A 16,379-nucleotide genomic window follows, 5' to 3' on the forward strand; every position below is an offset into this window, starting at 1 on the left:
AACTTGTGGGCCCTTCTTTAATGGGAGATTTATGGTGAAGGAAAACAGTACACCTCTCTGAACAGTGTCTGAGAGACTGGTTAATGCTGCACAAAATTTGATCATCAATAGATCATGAAACTGACAGTCCATGAATGGAAGGCTTATGGCTGTTATTGAAAAGAAGGGTGGCTATAATGGTAACCAATTTTTTTTTGAAATGTCAAAAATGTTTATTTGTACATTTTGAGCTGTTATAAATGAGTGAGATGGGTAAATTTTCATTTTTCATAATAATTCTGCATACTAATAGTTGCCCAAATATTGTGCACACATAGATATTCTCCATAGTGATGGAGATAGCATCCAGGAATGGGAATGGGTCACTGGAAGTGACTTCCGGTTTGCTCGGAGGGTCATTTTAAGCTTTCCAAAGGCGTCAGGGACTGTCCGGAGGGCTTCCCTGACACCTCCGGAGGGCATCCGGGGGGGGTGGGGGAGGCTGTTTTCGCCCTCCCCATGCTCCTATAAAGCCTCTGGAGCCTGGGGAGAGCGAAAAAAGCACATAAAAATGGGGGGGAGCACCTATAGTGTGCACATGCGCACTGGGGGTCACGCATTGCATTATGGGTGCAGCACGCCCGCACACGACCCCCCTACGCTCCCCCCACTTATGGCATGTGAGCCAAAAAAGGTTCACCATCGCTGAACTACAGGATAGGATCCCTCCAGGTCACATTAGGTCACATCAAGATATTAACAAATTGAAAGCTGCAATAGAATTCTCAGCGGATGCCACGCTGGACGCAGCGCTCTTCGCATCGAGGTCCATTGACTTGTCTGTAGTAATCAGATGTCTTCTATGGCTCCACCAGTGGCAAGCCGATGCCAGACACAAGTGGAGACTGGTTCTGCCTCCTTCCCAGGGGAACAATTGCTTGGGGAAACCCTGGAACCAATCCTGGTTGAGTCCAGGGACAAGCGCAAAATCTTCCCGTCCCTTTCCCAGAGAGCAGAGACGTACCCACCTCATCGCCAGTCGCCCTTTCGAGGGTCAGACAGTGGATTTAGCCTTCCCCGGCCACAGAGGCAATTCCAGCCCAGACAGGGACAAAAGCAGGACAGGACAGGTAGGAGTGGACAGCGTTTCCCCCCAAAGAGGTCCTCCAAGAGTGGGGGAGGTCGCTACTTTCGGTGTCAGAAGTGACTGCCTAACAAACTTTCCCCTTGGGGCCGCCTGGCCTTTGCCAACCAATGGGAGGGGGTCGCCACGGACTCCTGGGTCAGGGAGAAAATACAATTCGGCCTCTCCGTAGAGCTCCTCTCCATCCCCCTGCAATGTTTTTCATCAGGTGCCCGGTATCACAGGACTAGGCGAAGCTGCTCCTCATGGAATCAGCAATATAACACCTACTGGATATTCAGGCAATCCAGCTGGTTCCAGAGGAGCAGCAGGGTCACAGTTTTTACTCCCTCCTGTTCATCGTTCCAAAGGTCTCAGGGGGTTGGAGGGCAATTCTAGAACTCAAACGTCTGAACCATCACATTGCCTACTGACAGTTCAAGATGCACTTGCTCCAGACCATTTTGGAGAGCGTCAGAAGGGGCGATTTCCTCACGTCCATGGATCTCACAGAGGCATATCTACATGTGCCCATCCTTCCTGCCCACAGACAGTTTCTCTGTTTCTACCATGCGGGGAAACACTACCAATACAGGGCATTACCCTTTGGGCTGTCGTCTGCTCCCAGAGTGTTCACCAAGCTGCTAACAGCGTTGGCGGGGCACCTTCACACCATACCAGTCAAGATCCAATGCTATCTGGACTATATTCTTATTCAATCCAGATCGGAAACTCAGGCAAAGAAAGACCTGCAACACTTCGGGTTCTCCAGAACCATGGTTTCTCCATAAACCTGGCCAAGAGTCACCTGATCCTGATGAACCAATTGCTCTATCTGAGGGCAGTCATAGACACCACGGAGTGCAAGGTCTACCTCTCCCAGGACCGCCAGATACTGTAAGGAGAGAAGGTACAGTTACACTGCTCCAGCTCTCCCAACTCCTGGGGAAGATGGTGTCCTGCTTTTCCATCATCCTGTGGGCTGGGCTGCACAGCAGGTGTTTTCAGTGGTTCCTCCTTCCATATCAAAGGACCGGCAAGAGCTGCTCGTCGGACATGGTACAGGTCTCACAGAGGTAATCCAATCCCTGAGGTGGTGGACATCCCGAGCCATCACCAGGGGTTGCCAGTTCAGAGAGCCGGACCTCCTGCTATTAATAACAGATGCCAGCCTCTTCGGCTGGGAGGCACACCTGTAATCACTGATGGCCCAGGGACAGTGGTCTCAGGTAGACCCGAGCCACAACATAAATTGGCTTGAACTGCTAGCAATCCATCTGGCCCTTATACCATTCAAGGACAGGGTGACAAACAAGCACATTCTGGTCCTGACAGACAACACGGCCGCAAAGGCCCACATCAACCACCAGGGGGGTACCCATTCCAGGTCCCTCATGCAGGAGGCTGAACAGCTGGGCCTCTGGGCAGAGACACACCTTCTGTCCATAAGGGCAGAGTATATTTCGGGGGTGGCAAACGTGCAGACGGACTGGCTCAGTCAAGCTTCAGTCGACCACATGGAGTGGTGCCTGCACCCGAACCTGTTCCAGGAATTGACAGAATGGTTCAGCCTTCTGGCAGTTGATGTATTTGCCACCTCAGATAACAGTCAGTGCCCAGGTACTATGCCAGATATGCGACACCAGGGGCAGAGGGAGCAGATGCGCGTTGCAGTCTTACTTCCAGGACTACTGTATGCCTCCTCTTCCACTCATTCTGAGGGTCATCAGGAAGATGCTGGAGGAAGAAGCGGAGCTCTTACTCCTGGTGCCCCACTGGCCCAGAAGACTGTGGTTCGCAGACCTGGTGAACCTATTGGTGACTTGACCCTGAAGAATCCCTCTGACCAGAATCTCCCTCAACCAGGTGTCTCTGGTACATCCAGACCTTCAGTGGCTCCAGTTGACCACCTGGCGCTTGAGTGGAGGGTCCTGAGTGGGGACAATCTTCTCTCCAGGGTCATCAAGATGATCCAGGCATCTAGACGGTCTTCACCCAACCGAATATACGATGATACCTGGAGGGTATTTTGCAGTTGGTGCTCTTAAGAAGGGTCTCGTCTCTACAGAGATTTCCATACTTCGAGTCCTGGATTTCCTCCAGGAAGGACTGGATAGAGGGTTATCCCCCAATACCCTCAGGAGGCAGGTAGCAGCCCTGTCTTCAATTTTGGCGTGTGGGTCCTTGGATTCACTAGCCCAACATCCCTTCGTCTGACGATTCTTAAGGGGAGCAATAACCTCAACCCCTGGTTGTGCATCGATACCCCACTTGGGACATATTCAAAGTACTGAACTCCCTAACTGGGGGGCCCTTTGAACCTTTGAGAACTACCTGCCTTCGCTACCTTATCTTTAAGGTGGCTTTCCTAGTGGCCATCACATTGGCCAGGTGAGTATCGGAACTGGCAGCCTTGTCGGTTAGACAAGACCTCTGTGTGTTCCACTCTGACAGAGTGGTGTTGTGACTGGACCCATCATTCGTACAGAAGATAAACACCTGGTTCCACAGTGTCCAGGAACTGGTGCTGCCAAACTTTTGCCCTGAACTGATCTATCGTCTGGAACAAAAGTGGCATACTCTGGACATGCAGAGGGCCCTCTGTATATATATCAGGAGGACCTCCTCTCTGAGACGAACAGAATCCTTATTTCTCTCATTACAACCAGCCACGCTGGGCAACAGGGTGACTCTATCTTCCTTGGTGCGTTGGATTAGGGCTTGTATAGCTAAGACCTATGAGTTACAGGCCTTGCAGCACCAAGACACATTACCACCCATTCCACGAGAAGTGCAGCTATTACTCATGGGCAAACCCAGGCCTCAATAGTGGAGGTCTGTTGAGCCACCACCTGGTCTTCTCCATCCCCTTTTATCCATTTCTATAAATTGGACAGCTTCACCTTGGCTGAGTCAGCTTTTGGCAGGCGGGTCCTACAGAGTGTACACAGAGATCAGGGGACTTCGGACCGGACGGCAGCCCATCCGTAGGACAGCCATGCTATTTCCACCACTTTGGAGAATGGGCGTTGGTCTTACCTGAACGCCCATTTTCTGGGAGATGGAGATAGCATCCAGTCCCACCCTGATCAGTGTCCGGTCCTGGGTCCGAGAGGAGACACTTCTTCATCACTACAGGTCAGTCTGCCATGACGTCTTCATCAAAAAACTGGGATGAGCAAGCAGAGGAGGCATGTCGTCACAGTTTGCAGACTCAGTCCAGTTAGATGACAGACGGAGTTAATCCATTCCTGGATGCTATCTCCACCTCCCAGAGAACGGGCATATCAGGTAAGACCAAAGCCCATTCTCAAAACCAAAACTTCACTTTTACCTTCTTAAATATTCAGGTTTGAGGTTTATTAACAGTTTGGATTCACCTAGAGCATTGTAGTTGTTCAATAATAAAATTAATCCTCCAAAATACAATTTGCCTAATTATTGTGCACACAGTGTAGAACCACGGATGACAGAACACTAAGTTTAGCCCAAGGGAATGCTTTCTTATGCAAGATGGAGAAAATATTAGTAAAATAGCTGAAGTAGTCTTTTAATTAGTATAGTAGAGTAGTTAAAAGATTACCAAAGTGGCTAAGTTTTAGAATTGTGAGGAGTCCTATTATATGTAAAATCATGTTGGGAAATTGCAGCTTTATTTCTAAAGTAGCTCTCAAATCACAGCATCATCAGGCATTATGTTAGAAGTCATAATAATTCAAATCTGAGGCCATACATTTCTTGTAGCAGAAGAAAGGTTTTTTTTTAGCTAGGACTAAACCATAACTGAATTTGAGATTCTTCTCTAAAGATTAATTTTAGCCAGTACTTTAATTGGAAAGACTTTAAAGGAGCCTCCACAGAGGAAAAGCTAGGAGATTTATGTGCAGAAGTACAGCTAGTATACATCAGGGGAGTTCTTATTAATTCTAGTTACTCCAGGTTCTTATTTTCGTTCCAAACATAGGATTCTGTTCTATGAAAAACAAGACTCAATATCTCAGCTCTGAATATAGGCTGATACTTTGAATATAAAGATTTATTGAGGTTTTTAATTTATTTATTGAGTTTCATTTCTTCATATGAAATAATCGTTATCTGAAATGCCTAATGAGTACTAAAATGCTCGTGGAAAAAAATGGTTCCTTCATAAAATAAAATAATTTCAGGGACTTCACCATAGTGGCAAATGGATAATTTTTGCACCTTGCATATTCCTCACAACACCTGGTCATGAGCATTAAAAAGAGGAAAGTAAAACACTTTAGACTCCCTACTGAATGGTTAGAAAGTTAGAATAACTAAAATTCCAGAATAAAAAATGATCTCTGTTCTCTAAACCAGTAATCAAAGAATTCTATCCAAAGATAATTATCATAAATGTATTGAATATTTAATATGAGTCCTTTGTATAGATAATGTAGAGGAATACAACATAACTTTTGATCTCTCTCTGTGTGCATATACCATATTTTTTGGAGTATAAGACTTTTTCCCTCAAAAAAAGAGGCTGAAAATCTGGGTGTGTCTCATACAGTGAATACAGCAATTTTTGCCTCCTGAAACCCTGCCCCCTTCACCAAAATGGCAGTGCATAGCTTTTTAAAGGCTTTCAGAAAGCTCCTGGGGGCTGGGGAGGGCAGAAATGAGCAAAAAACTGACCATTTTTTGTTCACTTTTGCCCCCCCCCCCCCCCAGGTGCACTCTATAAGTCTCCTAAAGGCTCTCCATGCCCTTTGTTTGACAAAATGGACCAATTTTCGTGAAAAATGGGCCAATTTTTGCTCGTATTTGGCCCCACCCCACCCCCCAGGAGCACTCTACAAGCCACCTAAAGGCTATTCATGCCCTTTTTTTGAAAAAATAAATAAACAAAACCGACCCATTTTTGGGAGGTTTGCAAAGTGCAAAAACTTTTTTTTTTAATTTGCCTCTTCAAAACCCTTGGTGCGTCTTATAGTCCACAAAATACAGTGTCAGTGTGTGTGTGTGTGTGTGTGTAAAATCTATCCACCCATCATCCATCTTTCTTTCTTTCTTTCTTTCTTTCTTTCTTTCTTTCTTTCTTTCTTTCTTTCTTTCTTTCTTTCTTTCTTTCTTTCTTTCTTTCTTTCTTTCTCCTAAATGAATTCCACAATGTGACAATTTTACAATTACAATTACAAAACACATTTAATTTGTTATATAAAAGCTAAACGTTCTGTGAATTAAGTCTTATACATGTGTTAACCTAAAAATAACCTACAAATTTCATATTGTGAAATATAAAATGGGCCACAGGAATGTATTACAACTGAAACAAAACCAATGATTCAATTGCCATGGTTATTTGATAGCAATTAAGGAAGAAGGCCTACAGAGTTTCCCACAATCTTATAACATATTTATTGGAATATTTTTTTTAAATTTGATCCAACAACTTGAAAATTGGAGTATGTTCCCAGTTATTTCCTGAATTATACAATAGCACTTTTACAGCAGAGGAATGATATGCACTGTTTGTTCAGATGTTGAGGGTAAAAGAAGTTTTTTTTAACAGAGAAAGTCTCTTTCTGTGTGCCACAGTTGTTATTTATCTAACACTGTAACAACATTCATTTCTTTAGCTTTAGGCTTCTTACTCTTATTTTTTCTCCTTTTTTTAAAGCCAAACAAATACTGCAAATGCAAACAGCTAAAAATCTATTAATAAAATTGCAGATTGTTAATATAATGTAGCAGTCCAATATTTCTCTATAGGATGATTGCCTTAGTCTTTACTGAAAGAATACATGTTATTTCAAGGCACACATGTAAAACTGATTTATTACCAGTTGATTTTTATTTAGTGTATATGCTATTTAAACAAAGGTTGGCAATTATTGTCATTTCAGATTTAATCTTTTAAAATATGGCCATTTATTGGCTCAGTATTTCTGTGTAATAAGTAATTGTTTTTCACAAATGGGAAAAATAAATGTAATAATGTAAAACATGTTCATGGCAGTTGACCAGATTTCCCATCAGCAAACAAAATCAGGAATATTACTTGAGTCAATCTGTTTTAGTTCAAAGGCTACTACCATAATTTACTTCATTTTGATTTTGTTGGCTTTTCATTCTCTATTCTTGTAATACATAACTGATATTTCAGTCTTTCTTAAGTAAAAGGAGAATTCTATCAAAAAAATAAATTTCTGTCTACTCCTTGTTGTCGAATGACTCAAAAAAACCACTCCATGAATATGCATCTGTAAAGTAAACTCTGCCACAAACGGGGGACCTTTAAGCATTTACATAAAATACTCTTGACTCTTGGAATTTAGTTTCTGAGTTCTAAAAAAGCCTCTTAAGTATCAGTTGCCTCACTGACAGACCAGTCATTCTTGTGACAGCTAAGGTCTGGGGACTAGGGGCCTATGCCAACAGGGTGCTTTGCCAGTTAAATCAGGAATAACAAATCATCCAAGAAATAATAAAAGAAAAACAAGGGCTCTGTAAGCAAGCATGTCTTAAAATAGGGAGTTGCTTTCACAATTTGTGTACATACATAATGAAGATTTAAAGACATGAGTGAACACAGGCTAAAACCATGGTGCTCTTCTTTTTCCTTACATTTCTTCTTTTTCATGAGTTCCAGCTATACTCCAAATATACTTCCATTATTCACTATATAAAAATAAACAATAGCTTAGATGAAATGATAGAGGGAGAACCCAAATAATGAAAATATGCACACAATCTTTATTTAGGTGTGAAGATTGCAAAGAACATGTAAATTATAAGAAGTTGATTGATGGGCTGAACTGGAGAGAGCACCCAATTCCAGCTTTCCAAACCATCCTGATGCCATTGCAGGTAAAGTAAAATATGTATCCATAAGTTTCCAAAAATATAAATCGTAACAAGAGTATAGAATGGTTTGTGTTTACTGCCAAAACATTGCTACTATTTACAAGGAATTTCGGTTTTAATTTTACACTAGACAACTTGTAACCGTTTGGGTCATCATTTGAGAGAGATTTCCTTACCAGATTCCTCAATGCCTTTAAAAATGGCAGAGCATCTAATGTATTTGAAAGATTCTTGAAACTTCAAGGAGATATTCAGAGATATATGTGCCTGGAAAGTAGCCCATGTTGAACTGTATAGTACTGTCAGACATCAAAAGTTGATAACAGGAAATGGTTTATGACATTTTGTATTGTGTCATAAAATGCTTAATAATAATTTTTATTTCATAAAATGTTTTTTAAAATATGTAAAATTTCAGCGGCACAGATTGTCATAGGTCCTAGATTTTGGACAAATTCTATACATCAGCTCATTTGGATATCTTGGTTGAAAATGTTTTCTCTACTATGCACCATTTCACTTAATTAAAGTTTATAGGCATGAGGGTTTTAGTAGCATATAGATTTGAAAACTTAATTATGTTTGCTTCAGCACAGTATCTTTCTCTCCTTCTGGACGTTAATAAGCTCTACACTTGGTATTAATGTTTAGGGCCTCTACTTGTATACCTAGTTAATTTATACTTTCATAGGGCCTCCATTTTACAGATAATAATCCTACATAATGAGGATCATGCCCACATGAAGTAGCTTCTCTATTCATATCTATGCTGATTTTAAGTTGCTAGGAGGTTTAATCAGCGTAAGAACCAGGCAAGATTAACTTAAGTTGATTAAGAAAACATATGTTAGATTGATGAAGAGGGTACCGAGCAGATTGCTTTGTCCCAAAATCTATGTTGTAATTGAAATGATTTAATAAACATTTGTTAGGTTGATGAAGAGGGTACCCAGCAGATTGCTTTGTCCCAAAACCTATGTTGTAATTGAAATGATTTAATTTTGGATGTGCAGCTTTATCTATGATGACTTCATTCTGTTCAAACCAGGTCATTAGAGTGCAAATCATAGCTTTAAAAATGTCTAAATATTAAGTGAGAATGCAACCTAGAGTGCCTACCAGGTACTTATAAAATTTCTTATATCTGCTACCATAATATCTTGTGGCATATTTAATATCCTTCAGATATTAAAAATCAGCCTCTACTTCACGAGATATTAATGAGTGTCAGATTTAAGCAGAAATGAAATGGCCTAGATTAACAAAAGATATAAAACTGATAACTGCAGATTAGGAATCCCTAATTTGTATAACGTTAATACATTTTTAATCTCATATTCAGTTTATACATTTATTTCTTTTTAAAGTCAGTATGAACATCCATGTAAACTTACATATATATATTTTACTTATAAAATGTAGTGCACATTTTTGTACACAAGCATTCTCCCACTAATTTTAACTTTCTCATAATGTTGCCTGTTTTTTTTTAAATTAAAGAATTATATTACAAAATTTGAAAAAGTATGAAAGTGCTAATTATTGTTTTATTAGTAACATTTTTTTCTCTTATAAAAATACTTGGAAAGTTTAAATTAGGTTGATTCATATTGAAATACAAGCCAAGTATTTTCTTTTTTCATCCACTGTATGGATCACAGTAAGGATCACTTCTCTCATTCCATGAATGATAGTCTCCTTCAAGTCAAATTAGATTTCTATTGACTGCATTTTCTGGCCAATAAGATGCGGTGGTTTGTCATTGATATCCTCTACCATTTTTTTGTTTCCTACTCTATTTTATAGCTCTGGGCTTTCATTATAATTGTTTATTCAAAAACCACTCGTTCTATCCTTTTAGTTATTTGATTAAGTAAGGTTGGAAAGGTGCTGCTACTTGTTGTACTTGATTTATGAAGTTTAGGGAGGGAAAAATAAGATTACAAGAAGGCAAAAATTATATTTAATGTACTAAAAACAGTAAAGCATGATGACCTGATCTCAGGACTTTTTGAAATTTAGTTCCTACAATTCTGATGCTTCCTTCCATCAGTTTCTCAGAATTTAACCTATAATGACCAGGCAGTTTGTTTCAATAAAAGCTAGAGACTTCACATTTATAGAAGTGGGACATCCTATTTAATAAAATTTTCTCTGAGCTGTCCTGTATGAAGTAGCAGCTGAAAGTCTGTCTTAAAGATGTAAATTCTCAGACTTTTGAAGTTCTCCCTAATCATATCTATTACTGGTCGTCAATCAATCAAGTCCATCTGTCTTATCTACCTGTCTCTTTTTTCTTTTACATTTTCTTTTAAATTTAAGATAGTAGAAATACAGAACAATTGGGCAGAGATTCCCTTGACTATTTTCAAATAACTTTTTAAGTCTCATTCCATATTTGCAAGATCCAAGAAAACATGAAAGGTTAATCATAAAATGAAGAATAAACTCATCATTTAAAATAATCTCTGGATAACATAGGCAGCATACATTTAAAGTATAGAAATCTCTATTCACTTGCTCCTTAATATTTCATTTTATTTAATTATCACATTTAGAAACTGCACAGGAACTATACAAGGAGGAAATAAAAATCATACTCTTTCCAAATTAAACATTGTCTCAGCCAATTATTGAATAATATGTATTCTATTTTAAAATAGAACATGCATAATAATGCGCCTTTCTTATCAATATTTCGAAAGGGCATTCAATCGGACTGTCTTCTGTTCTCATTTATTTTTTCTTGGATGGAGATCTGTCTCTATCCAGAAGGATATTAGACTGAGGAATCCCATTGGAAGTCAGTTTGTCTAAGAGCATTCCCCCCACCCCAATTATTAAGATTGGCCAGCACTGTCCCTTCCCTGAGCAGGCCAAATAAATATACAGATAGTCATGGTGTCAGGGAATTGCGCAGCTGGTGTTCAAATGAGACATTGAAACGAACTTGTAGTTTTATGTAATTAAATATATTTTACATCTATATTTACATCACATAAGATAGACACATCACTACATCATGAGGTAAATCATCAGGTAAATCAAAGAACAGCATACAGAGCACACAGAAGAAAAAGGCTGAAAAAAAGGGAAACTCCCCCTCTCCATCTGGAGAGCACTGAAAATTACAATGCAAATATATAGTGTATTGTTTTGATAGAAACAAAGACTGCAATGCTTGCTAGTATTTAACATCATTTTTAGTTACTTTCCATTTCACTTTGTAGTTCTAAACCTTCTTACCCTTTGCTTATGCTTTCAGTATGAAGATGGATGGAGTGGGGAGCCCCCAGCACTTCCAGTGAAAAAAATAAAATATCTACCATTAATAGAAGATGTCTTTGGCAGCAAAGATTAGCCTTAGTCCATACATCATACTTCTTATGGTTAAACATTGCAACTTTCTCTTTCTGGACAGTTACTGCATATTTTTATTTAAACAAAATAAAAGAATCACAGCTACAGATTTTTTTGGGGGGGATGTAAGTTTCATTTTTTATTTTATTGTAGAAATATAATTCATATACTTTGTAATTCTTTGAAATGCTTATACCATATAGTCAGTATAATAATTTAAATGTGTCTTTATTTCAGTTCTTACATATGGAATGGATGCTATATAACTTAGAATTTTGCTCCTTTCCACTTGAACAATCAAGGTGTTAGCCTTTGTTTTTTCAAGGAAGTCCTTACAAATTTTGGCCCTTTAAGAGTTCCATAGAAGAGAAAAATTGACCAGAATCTCCCACCTTAGCATTGTAAGTGTTGTTAATAAGTAATTGCAATTCAATTTCCACATGAAAAGGAACAGGAATGTATATTTGCAAGTCAAAGCTGAATAATAGTTTGAATGACTCCAGATTACCACCAGGCTTGTTCTATGATTATAATAAGGTAATTTTTTTTTCAAAATTCCCAATTGATAGTTAAAAACAACCAAAGGAAAGTGCAAGAAATATCAAGAATAGAAATCTATTCATAGCCGGTCACAGGGATGTGCTTTGTGCAGATATGGATTGCTCATGGAGTAAGTTTAATAAAATGTAAAACATGTTTTGTTCTCAGCTGTCTCATGACAAAAGTAACCATCATTCTTCATTGTATTTTGTTAATATAGCCTTATGCCTCTCTTAAATATAGGTGTATGTATGTATTTATATGAGAGATCTAGATAATAGATGTGGATATAGAAATAGAATTAGAGATGGATGTGTTTAATAGTGTGGACAGTCCTCTTACAAGCGTGGTACAGTTTTATTTAGCAAGATTTTGTTTGGGGGACAGATTTTATTTTGATATTCTTAAATACTATCTCAGGAAAAACTTTTACATGAGTGATATAATTAATAACAAATATATCAACCTACCTGGAACTTTCCTATCTTTGTTATAGCACAGTTGTCTATTAATAGTGAGACATTCATAATCCTCCCCCCCACCCCCCATTTCTTTCTAGCATATTTTGGAATCCCAAATAATTCTTCCTTGTTGGAAAAGAATTAGAATAGATTTATTAATGACTAAAATAAATTTGTAATAAAAATCATATGTTCCTTTAACTGTTGTCTTAATGTTTCTCCACTTTCTCACAGGAATGAATGTCTTTGCCTTAAATATGGACATCATCAGCGATCTGAACAAAAAGTCTTTAATACAAGATATTTTCTTTTTGTTTGGAAAAAGGAAAGTGATTTGTGAAATAACTGAAAAGAGATTTTAAAAAAAATACATCACAGTTCACAAACATCAATATATTTTGTAATAGCTCATGACTTTACTGCTCCAAACAGGAATGTGCCAAGAAATTCTCATATAGAAATACATTTATAATATCCTTAGAACTTAATAGAAAAGAACAACAGAGTTGGAAGGGACCTTGGAGGTCTTCTAGTCCAACCCCCTGCTCAAGCAGGAGACCCTACACCATTCTAAACAAATGGCTGTCCAATCTCTTTTTAAAAACCTCCAGTGATGGAGCACCTACAACTTCTGAAGGCAAGCCATTTCACTGATTAATTGTTCTAACGGTAATGACATTTCTCCTTATTTATAGGTTGGTTCTCTCCTTCATTAGTTTCCTTCCATTGCTTCTTGTCCTGCCCCCTGGTGATTTGGAAAGTAGGTTGATCCCTTCTTTTTGGCAAATGGGGCATCTTTTCAAGTCTTCACTACTTGGATGTGTGATTTAAAGTATAAAGTTGAAATACAATTTTATTTAATTTTGTTCCAGTTCTTCAGGTTTTTATATTCTGAGAACAGAATATGTATTCCCAGAAAATGCTGCAAATGGATCTGAATGCTTTAAATACCAGCAGACGTTGTTTTAAGTCTTCTAACTTACTTTGCAAACCTTTTGAGAGATCCCTTCCTGAAAATAGTGAAATGAATGCATTGATTTGGATGAGATTTCCCTTCCTGAAAATAGTGAAATGAATGCATTGACTTAGATGAGATTTCCTTTCCTGAAAATAGTGAAATGAATGCATTGACTTGGATGAGATTTCCCTTCCTGAAAATAGTGAAATGAATGCATTGACTTAGATGAGATTTCCCTTCCTGAAAATAGTGAAATGAATGCATTGACTTAGATGAGATTTCCTTTCCTGAAAATAGTGAAATGAATGCATTGACTTGGATGAGATTTCCCTTCCTGAAAATAGTGAAATGAATGCATTGACTTAGATGAGATTTCCTTTCCTGAAAATAGTGAAATGAATGCATTGACTTAGATGAGATTTCCTTTCCTGAAAATAGTGAAATGAATGCATTGACTTGGATGAGATTTCCCTTCCTGAAAATAGTGAAATGAATGCATTGACTTGGATGAGATTTCCTTTCCTGAAAATAGTGAAATGAATGCATTGACTTGGATGAGATTTCCCTTCCTGAAAATAGTGAAATGAATGCATTGACTTAGATGAGATTTCCTTTCCTGAAAATAGTGAAATGAATGCATTGACTTGGATGAGATTTCCCTTCCTGAAAATAGTGAAATGAATGCATTGACTTAGATGAGATTTCCTTTCCTGAAAATAGTGAAATGAATGCATTGACTTAGATGAGATTTCCTTTCCTGAAAATAGTGAAATGAATGCATTGACTTAGATGAGATTTCCTTTCCTGAAAATAGTGAAATGAATGCATTGACTTGGATGAGATTTCCCTTCCTGAAAATAGTGAAATGAATGCATTGACTTAGATGAGATTTCCCTTCCTGAAAATAGTGAAATGAATGCATTGACTTAGATGAGATTTCCTTTCCTGAAAATAGTGAAATGAATGCATTGACTTGGATGAGATTTCCCTTCCTGAAAATAGTGAAATGAATGCATTGACTTAGATGAGATTTCCTTTCCTGAAAATAGTGAAATGAATGCATTGACTTGGATGAGATTTCCCTTCCTGAAAATAGTGAAATGAATGCATTGACTTAGATGAGATTTCCTTTCCTGAAAATAGTGAAATGAATGCATTGACTTAGATGAGATTTCCTTTCCTGAAAATAGTGAAATGAATGCATTGACTTGGATGAGATTTCCCTTCCTGAAAATAGTGAAATGAATGCATTGACTTGGATGAGATTTCCTTTCCTGAAAATAGTGAAATGAATGCATTGACTTGGATGAGATTTCCCTTCCTGAAAATAGTGAAATGAATGCATTGACTTAGATGAGATTTCCCTTCCTGAAAATAGTGAAATGAATGCATTGACTTAGATGAGATTTCCTTTCCTGAAAATAGTGAAATGAATGCATTGACTTGGATGAGATTTCCCTTCCTGAAAATAGTGAAATGAATGCATTGACTTAGATGAGATTTCCTTTCCTGAAAATAGTGAAATGAATGCATTGACTTGGATGAGATTTCCCTTCCTGAAAATAGTGAAATGAATGCATTGACTTAGATGAGATTTCCTTTCCTGAAAATAGTGAAATGAATGCATTGACTTAGATGAGATTTCCTTTCCTGAAAATAGTGAAATGAATGCATTGACTTGGATGAGATTTCCCTTCCTGAAAATAGTGAAATGAATGCATTGACTTAGATGAGATTTCCTTTCCTGAAAATAGTGAAATGAATGCATTGACTTGGATGAGATTTCCCTTCCTGAAAATAGTGAAATGAATGCATTGACTTGGATGAGATTTCCCTTCCTGAAAATAGTGAAATGAATGCATTGACTTAGATGAGATTTCCCTTCCTGAAAATAGTGAAATGAATGCATTGACTTAGATGAGATTTCCTTTCCTGAAAATAGTGAAATGAATGCATTGACTTGGATGAGATTTCCCTTCCTGAAAATAGTGAAATGAATGCATTGACTTGGATGAGATTTCCCTTCCTGAAAATAGTGAAATGAATGCATTGACTTAGATGAGATTTCCTTTCCTGAAAATAGTGAAATGAATGCATTGACTTGGATGAGATTTCCCTTCCTGAAAATAGTGAAATGAATGCATTGACTTAGATGAGATTTCCTTTCCTGAAAATAGTGAAATGAATGCATTGACTTAGATGAGATTTCCTTTCCTGAAAATAGTGAAATGAATGCATTGACTTGGATGAGATTTCCCTTCCTGAAAATAGTGAAATGAATGCATTGACTTAGATGAGATTTCCTTTCCTGAAAATAGTGAAATGAATGCATTGACTTGGATGAGATTTCCCTTCCTGAAAATAGTGAAATGAATGCATTGACTTGGATGAGATTTCCCTTCCTGAAAATAGTGAAATGAATGCATTGACTTAGATGAGATTTCCCTTCCTGAAAATAGTGAAATGAATGCATTGACTTAGATGAGATTTCCTTTCCTGAAAATAGTGAAATGAATGCATTGACTTGGATGAGATTTCCCTTCCTGAAAATAGTGAAATGAATGCATTGACTTAGATGAGATTTCCTTTCCTGAAAATAGTGAAATGAATGCATTGACTTAGATGAGATTTCCTTTCCTGAAAATAGTGAAATGAATGCATTGACTTGGATGAGATTTCCCTTCCTGAAAATAGTGAAATGAATGCATTGACTTAGATGAGATTTCCTTTCCTGAAAATAGTGAAATGAATGCATTGACTTGGATGAGATTTCCCTTCCTGAAAATAGTGAAATGAATGCATTGACTTGGATGAGATTTCCCTTCCTGAAAAGTGAAATGAATGCATTGACTTGGATGAGATTTCCCTTCCTGAAAAGTGAAATGAATGCATTGACTTGGATGAGATTTCCCTTCCTGAAAATAGTGAAATGAATGCATTGACTTAGATGAGATTTCCTTTCCTGAAAATAGTGAAATGAATGCATTGACTTGGATGAGATTTCCCTTCCTGAAAATAGTGAAATGAATGCATTGACTTGGATGAGATTTCCCTTCCTGAAAATAGTGAAATGAATGCATTGACTTGGATGAGATTTCCCTTCCTGAAAATAGTGAAATGAATGCAT

The 16,379-nt window shown here is 38.0% G+C and overlaps 1 protein-coding gene across 1 annotated transcript in view; it reads left to right on the forward strand.

Annotated features, from left to right (window-relative positions):
- Positions 1-12,492, forward strand: part of EFHC2 (EF-hand domain containing 2) — a 70,036-nt gene extending 57,544 nt beyond the window's left edge. Inside the window, exons 14-15 of the mRNA XM_081951364.1 lie at positions 7,831-7,936; positions 11,199-12,492. Coding sequence (XP_081807490.1) covers positions 7,831-7,936; positions 11,199-11,294 — 202 coding nt within the window. The 3' untranslated portion in view covers positions 11,295-12,492. The remainder of the gene's footprint in view (positions 1-7,830; positions 7,937-11,198) is intronic.
- The last annotated feature ends 3,887 nt before the right edge of the window (positions 12,493-16,379 follow it).

This window comes from Natrix helvetica (genome assembly GCF_964273705.1).
Source record: "Natrix helvetica genome assembly, chromosome: 4".
NCBI lineage: Eukaryota > Metazoa > Chordata > Lepidosauria > Squamata > Natricidae > Natrix > Natrix helvetica.